Raw genomic sequence first — 13,457 nt, forward strand, 5'->3', positions numbered from 1 at the left:
AATGAGTTACTTGCTGCAGGATTCCTAGCCCCAGACCTGCTCTTATAGCCACAATATTTATCTGGCCACAATATTGATGTGGCTAATGCAGTTCAGTTTCTGATCAGTAGTAGCCCCCAGGATATTAGTACTAAGGGTGATGGTAATGCCATTGAATGTCAAGGGCCGATTATTAAAATTTCTCTTGTTGGAGATAGATATTTCCTGGCGTTTGTATGCAGTGAATGTTATTTGTCACTTGTCAACCCAAGCCTGCATATTGACTCGGGCACATTGTGTTTGAACATGGCTTGCTTCAGTATCTGAGGAGTCTTTAATGGTGCTGAATGTTATACAATCATCAGTGAATATCCCCATTTCTGACTTTAAGCTGGAGTGAAGGTTATTGATGAGGCAGCTGAAAATGGCTGGGCCTAGGATACTACCCTGAGGATCTCCTGCAGAGTCGCCCTGGAGCTGAGATGACTGAATCCAATGACCATGACCATCTTTTTATGTACCTGGTGTGACTCCAACCAGCAGAGAGTTTGCTTCTGGTTCCCACTGATTCCAGTTTAGCCAGGGCTCCTTGATGCCACACTCGGTCGAATGCAGCCTTGATGTCAAGGACTGTCCCTCTCCCCTCCCGTCTGGAATTCACCTCTTTTGTCCATGTTTCAATGAAGGCTATACTGAGGTCAGCAGCTGAGCGGCCCTGGTAGAATACAAACTGGGCATCACTGAGCAGGTTATGAATGAATGAGAGCTGCTCAATAACACTGTCAACGATAGTTATCTGCATATTGAACCCTCAAAGTGTTTCCAGTTTGTAACCTCCCCTTGGTGATGAATACTTGATTATGAAATTGTTTCAAGTTGGCAGGTGTGGGATTGTGTGGATCCTTTTACCTGGGCAGTAAATAACTTTGTATTTGTTGTTCTGTCTTCTCATTCACCTTCTCAGATACGTTGCCTGGAATTACCATGAAACGAACCCTGGGGAGTATGACTTCAGCAAGGCTAAAGATATCGAGTATTTTCTGAACCTTGCTCAGGAGATAGGTCTGTTTGTCATTCTGCGTCCTGGACCCTACATCTGTGCTGAGTGGGATCTGGTGAGAGCCATTAAACACTGTACGCACTGTCATCCTGGGAGCTCAGGGCCATGGGGCTGAAATATGGGCATGCTGCCTGGCTTACAGGAAGTGGGGTCAGGAACAGAGTCAACCAAGAGAAGGGGTTTGGATGAGATGGTTAAGAGAGAAGCGTTAGGAGGGCTGGGCTCTGCCAGAATGTGTAACTGAACTGAGATGGGAGGGGTGCAGTCGAACCCTGCAGAGAGTGGGAGGGTAACCAGGTTTCTACTGCCACACTGAATCCGGTCAGCTCAGGCACTGGTCTCCTTTCTCACTGTCGGGCACTCCTGGGACTTAAGGTGCACTCTTCTGGTTTATAATTGTTTTTGTTTGTTTTTAGGGTGGTCTTCCAGCCTGGCTTCTGCAAAATTCAACAATCAGTTTACGATCATCTGATCCAGGTATAAAGAGTCTATTCTAACGTTGGACACTGAGGGGGAAATAATTTGGTAGGATATGGGTACCGGTATGAAATAATTAGAGGAAAAGAAGAATAAAAGACTGCACACTCACAACCATACGGTATAAAAGAGGCCCTTTGGTCCATCGAATCTATATCAACAAAAATCAACCAGTTTCCCGCACTTGGCCCCTAGCCTGGAACTATGGCACTTCAGCTGCTTAACCAGGTACTTTTTAAAGGTTGTGAGTTTTCCCACCTCAACTACCCTCCCAAGCATTGCATTCCAGATTCTTACCATTCTCTGGGTGAAAAACAAAATTCTGTAAACCTCTAAACCTCCTGCCTCTCATTTTAAAATCACACCCCTGTGTTATGGACCCTTCAATTGCATTCTACCCATCCTGTCCATGTCCTTCATAATCTTATACATCTCTATCAAGTCGCCACTCAATGTTCTCTGCTCCAAAAAAAACCTGATCTTATCCAGCCTCTCTTCATTGGTGAAATGCTCCATCCCAGACAACATCCCAGTGAATCTCATCTGCACCCCCACAGTGCAATCACATCCTTCCAATCATGCAGTGACTGGAACTGCACGTAATACTCCAGCTGTGGTCTAATGAAAGTTCTGTACAGCTCTAACATAACCTCCCTGCTGTTATAATCTATGTCATGTCTGACAAAGGCAAATGTCCCATATGCTTTTTTAATTATCCTGATAACCTGGCCTGCTACTTTCCTGGATCTGTGGACAAACACCCCAAATGCCTCTGTTTATGGAGATTCCTCATTTCCTGCCATTCATTGACTTCTCCCTTGTCTTGATACTTCATCCAAATTGCATCACCTCACATTTATCAGGGTTAAATTCCACTGCCACTGATCTGCCCATCTGATCAATCTGTCTGTATCCCTTGTAAGCCAAGACCGTCTTCCTCGCTGTCAACTACCTGGTAAGTCTTGATGTTATCTGCAAACTTACTTCACATCACCCACACGTTGTCATCTCCATCGTTTATGAACAACACAAACAATACCTTGGGGAACCTTATCAAATGCCTTTCTGAAATCCATATACACCACATCCACTGCTCGATCTTCATCAACTTGTCTCATCACATCTTCAAAGAACTTAATAAGGTTTGTGAGGCATGATGTGCCCCTCACAAAGCCATGCTGACTATCTTTTATCAAACTATGTTTTTCCAAATAGTCATAAATCCTATCTCTTGGACTGGTCTGTAATTCCAGGATTTCTCTATTCCCTTTCTTGAACAGAGGAACCACATTCGCCTCTCTCCAATCATCCATTACTACTCCTGTGGAGAGTGAGGATACAAAGATCATCACCAGAGGCACAGCAATCTCATTCCTCACTTCCTGTAGTAACCTTGGATATACCTGGTTCAGCCCTGGTGACTTATCTACCTTGATGCATCCCAGAATTTTCAGTACATCCACTTTCTTAATATCAATCTCTTCAAGCCTATTAACCTGGTCCATGGTGTTCTCACTATCAACAAGGTCCCACTCCCTAGTGAATATTGAAGCAAAAAACTCATTTAGGGCCTCCACTTCCTCTCCAGACTCCAGTCCCCTCTATTATCCTTGGTTGGCCCTACCCTCTCTGATCATTCTCTTATTTCTCACGTAAGTGTAAAAAGCCTTTGGGTTTTCCCTAATCCTTCCCTCCATGGCTTTTTCATGCCCACTCCTAGCTCTCCTCAGTCCTTTCTGAGTTCTGTCCTAGCTATCCTGTAATAGAGTCATAGAGATGTACAACACAGAAATAGTCCCTTCGGTCCAACTCATCCATGCTAACCAGCTATCTCAACGCAATCTAGTCTCATTTGTCAGCAGTTGACCCATATTCCTCCAACAGGGCTTTATTCCTGATGAAGGGCTTTTGTCCGAAACGCCGATTTCGCTGTACTTTGGATGCTGCCTGAACTGCTGTGCTCTTCCAGCACCACTAATCCAGAATCTGATTTCCAGCATTTGAAGTCATTGTTTTTACCCATATCCCTCCAAACCCTTCCTATTCATATACCCATCCAGATGCCTTTTAATTGCTGTAATTGTACCAGCATCCACCACTTCCTCTGGCAGCTCATTCCATACACACACCACCCTCTGTGTGAAATAATTGCCCCTTAAGTCTCTTTTATATCTTTCCCTTCTCATCCTAAACCTGTGCCCTGTAGTCCTGGACTTACCCACCTCAGGGAAAAGACTTTGTCTATTTATCCTATCCATGCCCCCCATGATTTTGTAAACCTCTATAAGGTCACCCCTCAGCCTCCAATGCTCCAGGGAAAACAGCCCCAGTCTATTCAGCTCAAATCCTCCAACTCTTGCAACATCCTGGTAAATCTTTTCTGAACCTTTTCAAGTTTCACCACATCTTTCCAATAGGAAGACCAGAAGTGCATGAATATTCCAAAAGTAGCCTAACCAATGTCCTGTACAGCCACAACATGACCTCCCAACTTCTGTACTCGGTGCTCCGACCGATAAAGGAAAGCATAACAAACACCTTCTTCACTATCCTATCTAACTGCGACTCTACTTTCAAAGAACTATGAACCTGCACTCTAAGGTCTCTTTGTTTCGCAGCACTCTCAAGGACCTTATCATTAAGTATCTAAGTCCTGCTCTGATTTGCTTTTCCAAAATGCAGGACCTCACATTTATCTAAATTAAACTGCCTCTGCCATTGCCCCATCTGATGAAAATCCCATTGTGGTCTGAGGTAACCTTCTTCGCTGCCCACTAAACCTACAATTTTGGTGTCATCTGAAAACTTACTAATTATACATCCTATGTTCACATCCAAATCATTTATATAAATGACAAAATGTAGTGGACCCAGCACTGATCCTTGTGGCACTCCACTGGTCATAGACCTCCAGTCTGAAAAGCAACCATCCAGCACCACCCTCTGTCTTCTATCTTCGAGCCAGTTCTGTATCCAAATGGCTAGTTCTCCCTGTATCCATCGAGATCTAACCTTGCTAACCAGTTTCCCATAGGGAACCTTGTCGAACGCCTTACTGAAATCCAGTTGGATAATGTCCACCACTCTGCCCTCATCAATCCTCCTTGTTACTTCTTCAAAAGACTCGAATCAAGTTCGTGAGACACGATTTCCCATGCACAAAGCAATGCTGACTATCCCTAATCAGTCCTTGCCTTTTCAAATACATGTAAATCCTGTCCCTCAGGATTCCTTTCAACAACTTGCCCACCATCAATGTCAAGCTAACCAGTCTATAGTTCCCTAGCTTTTCCTTACCACCTTTCTTAAATAGTGGTACCACATTAGCCAACCTCCAGTCTTCTCGCACCTCACCTATGACTATTGATGATACAAATATCTCAGCAAGGGGCCCAGCAATCACTTCCCTAACTTCCCACAGTGTTCTAGGGTACACTGGATCAGGTCCTGGGGATTTATTCACTTTTAAGCATTTCAAGGCATCTAGCACCTCCTCCTCTGTAATATGCACATTTTTCAAGATGTCGCCATCTATTTCCCCACATTCTATATCTTCCAGGCCCTTTTCCACAGTAAACACTGATGCAAAATACTCGTTTAGTATTTCCCCCATCTACTGCGGCTCCACACAAAAGCTGCCTTTCTGATCTTTGAGGAGCCCTATTCTCTCCCTAGTTACCCTTTTGTCCTTAATGTATTCTCCTTAAACGTATTTGCCAAAGCTATCTCATGTCCCCTTTTTGCCCTCCTGATTTCCCTCTTATGTATACTCCTACTGCCTTATTACTCTTCTAAGGATTCACTCAATCTCTCCGATCTATACCTGACGTATCCTTCCTTCTTTTTCTTAACCAAAACCTCATTTTCTCCAGTCATCTCGCATTCCCTGCACCTACCAGCCTTTGCTTTCACCCTGACAAGAATATACTGTCTCTAGACTCTGGTTACCTCAGATTTGAAGGCTTCCTATTTTCCAGCCATCTATTTACCTGTGAACATCTGCCCCCAATCAGCTTTTGAAAGTTCTTGCCTAATATTGTCCTCTAAAGCTGTGCCAGATCCTTGCTTCCTCAACCTTAAGTAAACTTCCTTTTTCCTCTTGATGAGAAAGTCCTCTTCTCTTGTCATCCAATGCTCCTTCACCTTACCATTCCTTGCCTGTCTCAATGGGACAAAGTTATCCAACACTTGCAACAAGTGCTCCCTAAAAAACCTCCACATTTCTGTTGTGCATTTCCCGTATAACAATTAGATTAAATTAGATTCCCTACAGTGTGGAAACAGGCCCTTCGGCCCAACCAGTCCACACTGACCCTCTGAAGAGTAACCCACCCAGACCCATTTCACTCTAACCAATGCACCTAACACTGTGGGCAATTTAGCATGGCCAATTCACCTGACCTGCACATCTTTGGACTGTGGGAGGAAACCGGAGCACATGGAGGAAACCCACGCAGACACGGGGAGAATGTGCAAACTCCACACAGTCAGTCATCCAAAGCCGGAATCGAACCTGGGACCCTGATGCTGTGAGGCAGCAGTACTAACCACTGAGGCACCGTGCTACCCACATTTCCAGTTTATACTCCACAGCTCTTGTCCAATAGCAGTATAATTTTCACTCCCCCAATTAAATACCTTCCCATACAGTCTGTTCCTGTCCCTCCCTATGGCTATGGCAAAGGTGAGGCAGTTGTGGTCACAGTCACCAAAATGTTCTCCCACTGAGAGATCTGACACCTGGATTGTCTCATTGCCTAGCACCAAATCCAAAATTCAGAAAGTTAGGAGATATGGGATACAGGGAAACTGGCTGTCTGGATACAGAATTGGCTGGCTGAAAGAAAACAGCGAGCACTAATGGATGGAAAGTATTCCTGCAGGAAGTTGGTGACCAGTGGTATTCCACAGGGATCTGTTCTTGGGCCTCTGCTGTTTGTAGTTTTTATAAATGACTTGGATGAAGAAGTGGAAGGGTGGGTTAGTAAGTTTGCCAATGACACTAAGGTAGGTGGAGTTGTAGATAGTGTCGAGGAGCTGTTGCAGGCTACAACAAGATATTGACAGGATGTAGAGCTGGGCTGAGAAGTGGCAGATGGAGTTCAACCTTGAAAAGTGTGAAATGATTCAGTTTGGAATGTCGAATTTGAATGCTGAATACTGGGTTAAAGACAGGATTCTTGGCAGTGTGGAGGAACAGCGGGATCTCGGGGTCCACATACGTAGATTCCTCAAAGCTGCCACCCAAGTTGATAGGATTGTTAAGAAGGCGTATGGTATTTTGGCTTTTATTAGCAGGGAGATTGAGTTTAAGAGCCTCGAGGTTATGCTGCAGCTCTGTACAGCCCTGGTTAGACCACACTTGAAATATTGTGTCCAGTCTGGTTGTCTCATTATTGGAAGGATATGGAAGCTTTAAGAGGGTGCAGAGGAGATTTCCAGGTTGCTGCCTGGACAGGAGGGCATTTCTTACGGAGAGAGGTTGAGTGAGTTCGGGCATTTCACACTGGAGAGAAGAAGGAAGAGGTGACCTGATAGAAGTGTACAAGGAAGTGAGAGGCAGAGATAGAGTAAGTAGCCAGAGACTTTTTCCCAAGGTAGAAATGGCTGTAACAAGGGGTCATAATTTTAAGGTGATTAGAGGAAGGTGTAGGGAACTGTCAGAAGTTGGTTCTTTACGCAGAGAGTGATGGGTGTATGGAATACACTGCCAGCAGTGGGGGTTGAGTCAGAGACACAAGAGATATTTAAGCGACTGCTGGACAAGCACATAGGTGGCAGTAAATTGAGGGGTGTGTAGGTTAGGTTGATCTTAGATTAAGATAAATGTTTGGCATAACATCGTGGGCCAAAGGACATGTACTATGCTGTACTGTTCTATGTTTTGATAAGGAACCTAGCAGTGATTTCTGTGGTAAACCACTGCACACCGGGCTCCAGTCACACAATTGGCCTTCTGCCCACCCTCTGTCCACGATCACTAAGCCATAGAGTCATAGAGCTGTACAGCATGGAAACAGACCCTTCGGTCCAACCCGTCCATGCCGACCAGATATCCCAACCCAATCTAGTCCCACTTGCCAGCACCTGGCCCATATCCCTCCAAACTCTTCCTATTCATATACCCATCCAAATGCCTCTTAAATGTTGCAATTGTACCAGCCTCCACCACATCCTCTGGCCATACACATAACACCCTCTGCATGAAAAAGTTGCCCCTTAGGTCTCTTTTATATCATTCAACTCTCACCCTAAACCTATGCCCTCTAATTCTGGACTCCCCCACCCCAGGGAAAAGACTTTGTCTATTTATCCTATCATAATTTTATAAACCTCTATAAGGTCACCCCTCAGCCTCTGACGCTCCAGGGAAAACAGCCCCAGCCTGTTCAGCCTCTCACTATAGCTCAGATCCTCCAATCCTGGCAACAACCTTGTAAATCTTTTCAAGTTTCACAACATCTTTCTGATAGGAAGGAGACCAGAATTGCATGCAATATTCCAACAGTGGCCTAACCAATGTCCTGTACAGCCGCAACATGACCTCCCAACTCCTGTACTCAATACTCTGACCAATAAAGGAAAGCATACCAAACGCCTTCTTCACTATCCTATCTACCTGTGACTCCACTTTCAAGAAGCTATGAACGTGCACTCCAAGGTCTCTTTGTTCAGCAAAACTCCCTAGGACCTTACTATTAAGTGTATAAGTCCTGCTAAGATTTGCTTTCCCAAAATGCAGCACCTCACATTTATCTGAATTAAACTCCATCTGCCACTTCTCAGCCCATTGGCCCATCTGGTCCAGATCCTGTTGTAATCTGAGGTAACCCTCTTCGCTGTCCACTACGCCTCCCATTTTGGTGTCATCTGCAAACTTACTAACTGTACCTCTTATGCTCGCATCTAAATCATTTATGTAAATGACAAAAAGTAGAGGGTCCAGCACCGATCCTTGTGGCACTCCACTGGTCGCAGGCCTCCAGTCTGAAAAGCAACCCTTCACCACCACCCTCTCTCTTCTACCTTTGAGCCAATTCTGTATCCAAATGGCTAGTTCTCCCTTATTCCATGATATCTAACCTTGCTAATCAGTCCTCCATGGGGAACCTTGTCGAACACCTTACTGAAGTCCATATAGATCACATCTGCTGCTCTTATCTCGTCAATCTTCTTTGTTACTTCTTCAAAAAACTCAATCAAGTTTGTGAGACATGATTTCCCACTTACAAAGCCATGTTGACTATCCCGAATCAGTCCTTGCCTTTCCAAATACATGTACATCCTGTCCCTCAGGATTTCCTCCAACAACTTGCCGAGGTCAGGCTCACTGGTCTGTAGTTCCCTGGCTTGTCCTTACCACCCTTCTTAAACAGTGGCACCTCCAGTTTTCCGGCACCTCACCTGTGACTATCGATGATACAAATATCTCAGCAAGAGGCCCAGCAATCACTTCTCTAGCTTAGGATCCAGCCTTCCAGGTTACTGTGGATCCATGAGCTTTTACCTTTCTCTTTCAGAATTTTATCCAGTAGTTTCCCTCCTACTGGTGTTTAGAATAGTTCGGAAATTAGATCTAACTGGAGGCAAATGTGAGGTCGAGATTGAGACTGAAATGTATGTACTGTGATGGCACATGTACTGGGGAGAACCTGGACACTATTTTGAGTAATGTCCCTTTAAGAGGAGAGGCATTCTGAAAGGGATTCCTTGATTTGTTTTCTGAATATACCAGTATTAAGTTCTGAGAAATACGCACAAGCCCATGGGGCTAAGTCACAAACGGTGAATAGAAGGCGAGTAGCAATGTGGTTGGATCAACCACTACTTCTGTCCAGATTATACTGAAAATTTATGTAAAGTGGAAAGAGCAAAGATCTTTCCAAATCTTCTGAAGTATAGATGGAATTTCATATTTCGGTTGATGGAGGGAAGAGTGGATCTAAGACTGGTGTTTTAAATAAGGACAGTTCTGAGGGCCTGAAGTCAGCTGTCTAAGAGAGCTGAGAAATGAGATTAAAGGTTAGGTATTAGGTAGGGGTGCAGGTATTAAAACATGCATTCAGTGATGAGAAAAGATTCTAAGGGAGGGATGCCATTCATGGCTAGCAGAAGAAGTTAAAAATAGTATTAAGCTAAAAAAAAAGTTTCTTAATTCAGTTAAGTGGCAGGTCAGGAGATTGGACAGAATATGAAGAACAGCAAAGAATGACTTGAAGATTAATAAGGAGGGAGAGTATGAGAGAAAGCTAGCAAAAAATACAAAAACAGCCAGTAAGTTTTTCTACATATGTTTGAAAAGAAAGTGTGAAGTAAGACTGGAGAATTAATACAGGGAAATAAAGAAATGGCAGATGAATTGAAAAGCTATTTTGCATCTGTCTTCATTGTAGGGGATTCGAATAACATGCCAGAAATAATTGTGAATCAGAACATAATAGGGAGCAAGGAACTTAAACAATTACAAACATCAGGGAAAAGGTACTGAGAAATTTGTTACCTAAGATCTGATGAAATTCCAGACCCTGAGGACTTCACCCTATGGTCTTAAATACAATATTGACTTTGAAAAGATGTGTATTGCTTTCAATTTTTCTGAGTTTTGTACATTCCAGAAAGGTGCCACCAGCTCCTTGAAAGTGGAGTCGCAGGTAGATAGGATAGTGAAGAAGATGTTTGGTATGCTTTCCTTTATTGGTCAGAGTATTGAGTACAGGAGTTGGGAGGTCATGTTGTGGCTGTACAGGACATTGGTTAGGCCACTGTTGGAATATTATGTGCAATTCTGGTCTCCTTCCTATTGGAAAGATGTTGTGAAACTTGACAGGGTTCAGAAAAAATTCACAAAGATGTTGCCAGGGTTGATGGATTTGACCTATAGCGAGAGGCTGAACAGGCTGGGGCTGTTTTCCCTGGAGCGTCGGAGGCTGAGGGGTGACCTTATAGAGGTTTATAAAATAATGAGGGGCATGGATAGGATAAATAGACAAAAGTCTTTTCCCTGAGTTCAAAACTAGAGGGCATAGGTTTAGGGTGAGAGGGGAAAGATATAAAAGAGACCTAAGGGACAGCTTTTTCACACAGAGGGTGGTACGTGTATGGAATGAGCTGCCAGAGGATGTGGTGGAGGCTGAAACAATTACAACATTTAAGAGGCATTTGGATGGGTATATGAATAGGAAGGGTTTGGAGGGATATGGGCCGGGTGCTGGTAGGTGGGGCTAGATTGGGTTGGGATATCTGGTCGGCATGGACGGGTTGGACCGAAGGGTCTGTTTCTGTGCTGTACAGCTCTATGACTTCTGTGTTTTTTTGTATTTGTCATGGTATTTGAGCATTTCTGGTGAGGCTAATTCTTATTGTCCATTCTGTATTGCCTACTTCTCATCAAAAGAGAGAAACAAAAGCAGGAAACTACAGGTTGGTTAGCCTAATGTCTGCCAGGGAGTAAATGCTGTAGTTTCTTGAGGAGGTTACAACTGGGCATTTAAAAAAATCGTAAGGCAGTCAGACAAAATCAGCATAGTTCTGTCAGTGTGAAGTCATGTTTCACCAATTTATTGAAGTTCTTTGAAGAAATACCATGAAGTGGATAAAGGGAACTCAGTGGATGGACTATGCTTAGATTTCCAGATAGCCATTGTTAGAGGAATACTGTGCCACAAATTAATGGGGCTAAAGCCAGACTCATCACAGGATCCTAAACGAAGTAGTTACAGTGATCATGGACACATTAGTTCTAATTTTCCAAAAATTCCTGGATTGTGGAGAAGTACGAGAGGATTAGAAAACTGTCATTGTGACATCACTATTCAATAAAAGAGGGAGACAAAATAATGGGTCACTATAGGCCAATTAGCCTCACATCTGTTGTTGGAAAAATAGAGTAATCGAGAAGTACAGCATAGAAACAGACCCTTACTCATCCATACCGACCAGATATCCAAAATAAATCTATTCGCATTTGCCAGCATTTATCCATATCCATAACTCTTCCTAATCATATACCCATCCAGATGCCTTTTAAATGTGGTAATTATACCAGTCTCTTCCACCTCCTCTGGAGGCTCATTCCATATATGCACCACCCTCTGCATGAAAAAGCTGCCCCTTAGGTTCCTTTTAAACCTTTCCCCTTTCACCTTAATACTATGCCCTCTGGTTTTGGACTCTCCCACCCTGGGGAAAAGACCTTGCCTATTCACACTATCTATGCCCCTCATGATTTTATAAACCTCCATCAGGTCACCCCTCAGCCTTCGACGCTCCAGGGAAAACAACCCCAACCTATTCAGCCTCTCCTTTTAGATCAAACCCTCCAACTCTGGCAACATCCTTGTAAATCTTCTCTACACCCTTTTGAGATTCACATCTTGACACCAAGAATGGTTGTTGGATGCCCCAGGGTTTAGTTGCTTCACAAGGAATAGGGAGGGAGGTAAAAGAGGTGGGGGAGTGGCATTGCTAATCAGAGATAGTATCACAGCTGCAGAAAGGGAGGGTTGTCAAGGAGGGTTTGTCTACAGAGTCAGTATGGGTGGAAGTCAATAACAGGAAAGGGGCAATCACTTTATTAGGAGTTTTCTACACACCCCACAATAGCAGCAGAGACACAGAGGAGCAGATTGGGTGGTAGATTTGGGAACGGTGCAGAAGTAACAGTGTTGTTGTCATGGGTGATTTTAACTTACCTAAATTGCAATTTTTGTGAAGATTTGTAGCTCAGGTTGTGGTTCAGGTTGTAAGTTTGCTCGTTGAGCTGGAGGATTTGTTCTCAGATGTTTTGTCACCGTGCTTGGTAATATCATCAGTGAGGCTTTGTTGAAGCACTGGGGTTCTGTCCCACTTTCTATTTATAAGCTTGATCTGCTGTGGTGGCTGATATCGCTTTCGGTTCTTTTTCTGAGAGGTTAATAAATGGGATCCAAATTGAAATGTTTGTTAATGGAGTTCTGGTTTGAATGCCAGGCTTCTAGGAGTTCCCATGCGAGTCTTTGTCGAGCCTGTCCCCAGATGGATGTATTGTCCCAGTCGAACTGGTGTCTCTCATCCTCTATGTATAAGTGTACTAGTGATAGTCATGTCTTTTGGTGGCTAGTTGGTGCTTGTGTATCCTGGTGGCTAGTTTCCTGCCCGTCTGTCCTTTGTTACAGTCCTTGCAGGGTATTTTGTATATGGCGTTCATTCTGCTGGTAGTTGGTACAAGGTCCCTTAGATTCATCAAGAGCTGTTTTAGTGTGTTGGTGGGTTTGTGGGCTACCATGATGCCAAGGGGCCGGAGTAATCTGGTTGTCATCTCCGAGTTGCCTATGATGAGATTCTGGGTGTGATGTGGCGTCTTGTTTAGGTTTGTTGTGTAAGATTTGGCAAACTATGCTTATCGGGGACCTATTGTTCTTGAATGCATTGTATAGGTATTTTTCTTCGGCCTCTTGTAGTTCTTGGGTGCTGCATTGTGTTATGGCCTGTTTAAATAATGTCCTGATGCAGCTTTGTTTGTGGGTGTTGGGATGATTGCTCCTGTAGTTGAGCATCTGGTCAGTGTGGCTTTCCTGTAGATGCTGGTCTGCAGCTTTCCACTGGCTTTTCATTCGAATGTGACATCAAACAAGGGGAGTCTGTTGTTATTCTCTCCCTCATTGGTGAACTTTATACCGTTAAGGATGTTGTTTGTGTGTTTGTGGGTTTATTCCAATTTGTTTCATTTCATGATGACAAAGGTGTCGTCCACACAGTGGATCCAAAGCTTGGGCTAGATCATGGGGAGGGCTGTTCATTCCAACCTCTGCATAACTGCTTCAAGAATCCTGATATTGATGATCCCATGGGTGTGCCATTGACTTGCTTGTTGGTGTTATCATTGAAGGTGATGTGGGTTGTGAGGCCCAGGTCTACTAGCTTCAGGATGCTGTCTTTGCTGATGGAGTTGGTGCTGTCAGCT

General features: G+C 44.0%; 1 protein-coding gene across 1 annotated transcript in view; it reads left to right on the top strand.

Moving 5' to 3' along the window:
• Positions 1-13,457, top strand: part of glb1l (galactosidase, beta 1-like) — a 105,254-nt gene that overhangs the window by 28,825 nt on the left and 62,972 nt on the right. The window contains exons 3-4 of the mRNA XM_060828182.1: positions 944-1,094; positions 1,456-1,516. Coding sequence (XP_060684165.1) covers positions 944-1,094; positions 1,456-1,516 — 212 coding nt within the window. The remainder of the gene's footprint in view (positions 1-943; positions 1,095-1,455; positions 1,517-13,457) is intronic.

Source organism: Hemiscyllium ocellatum, chromosome 7, assembly GCF_020745735.1.
Source record: "Hemiscyllium ocellatum isolate sHemOce1 chromosome 7, sHemOce1.pat.X.cur, whole genome shotgun sequence".
In the NCBI taxonomy this organism is placed as follows: Eukaryota; Metazoa; Chordata; class Chondrichthyes; order Orectolobiformes; family Hemiscylliidae; genus Hemiscyllium; species Hemiscyllium ocellatum.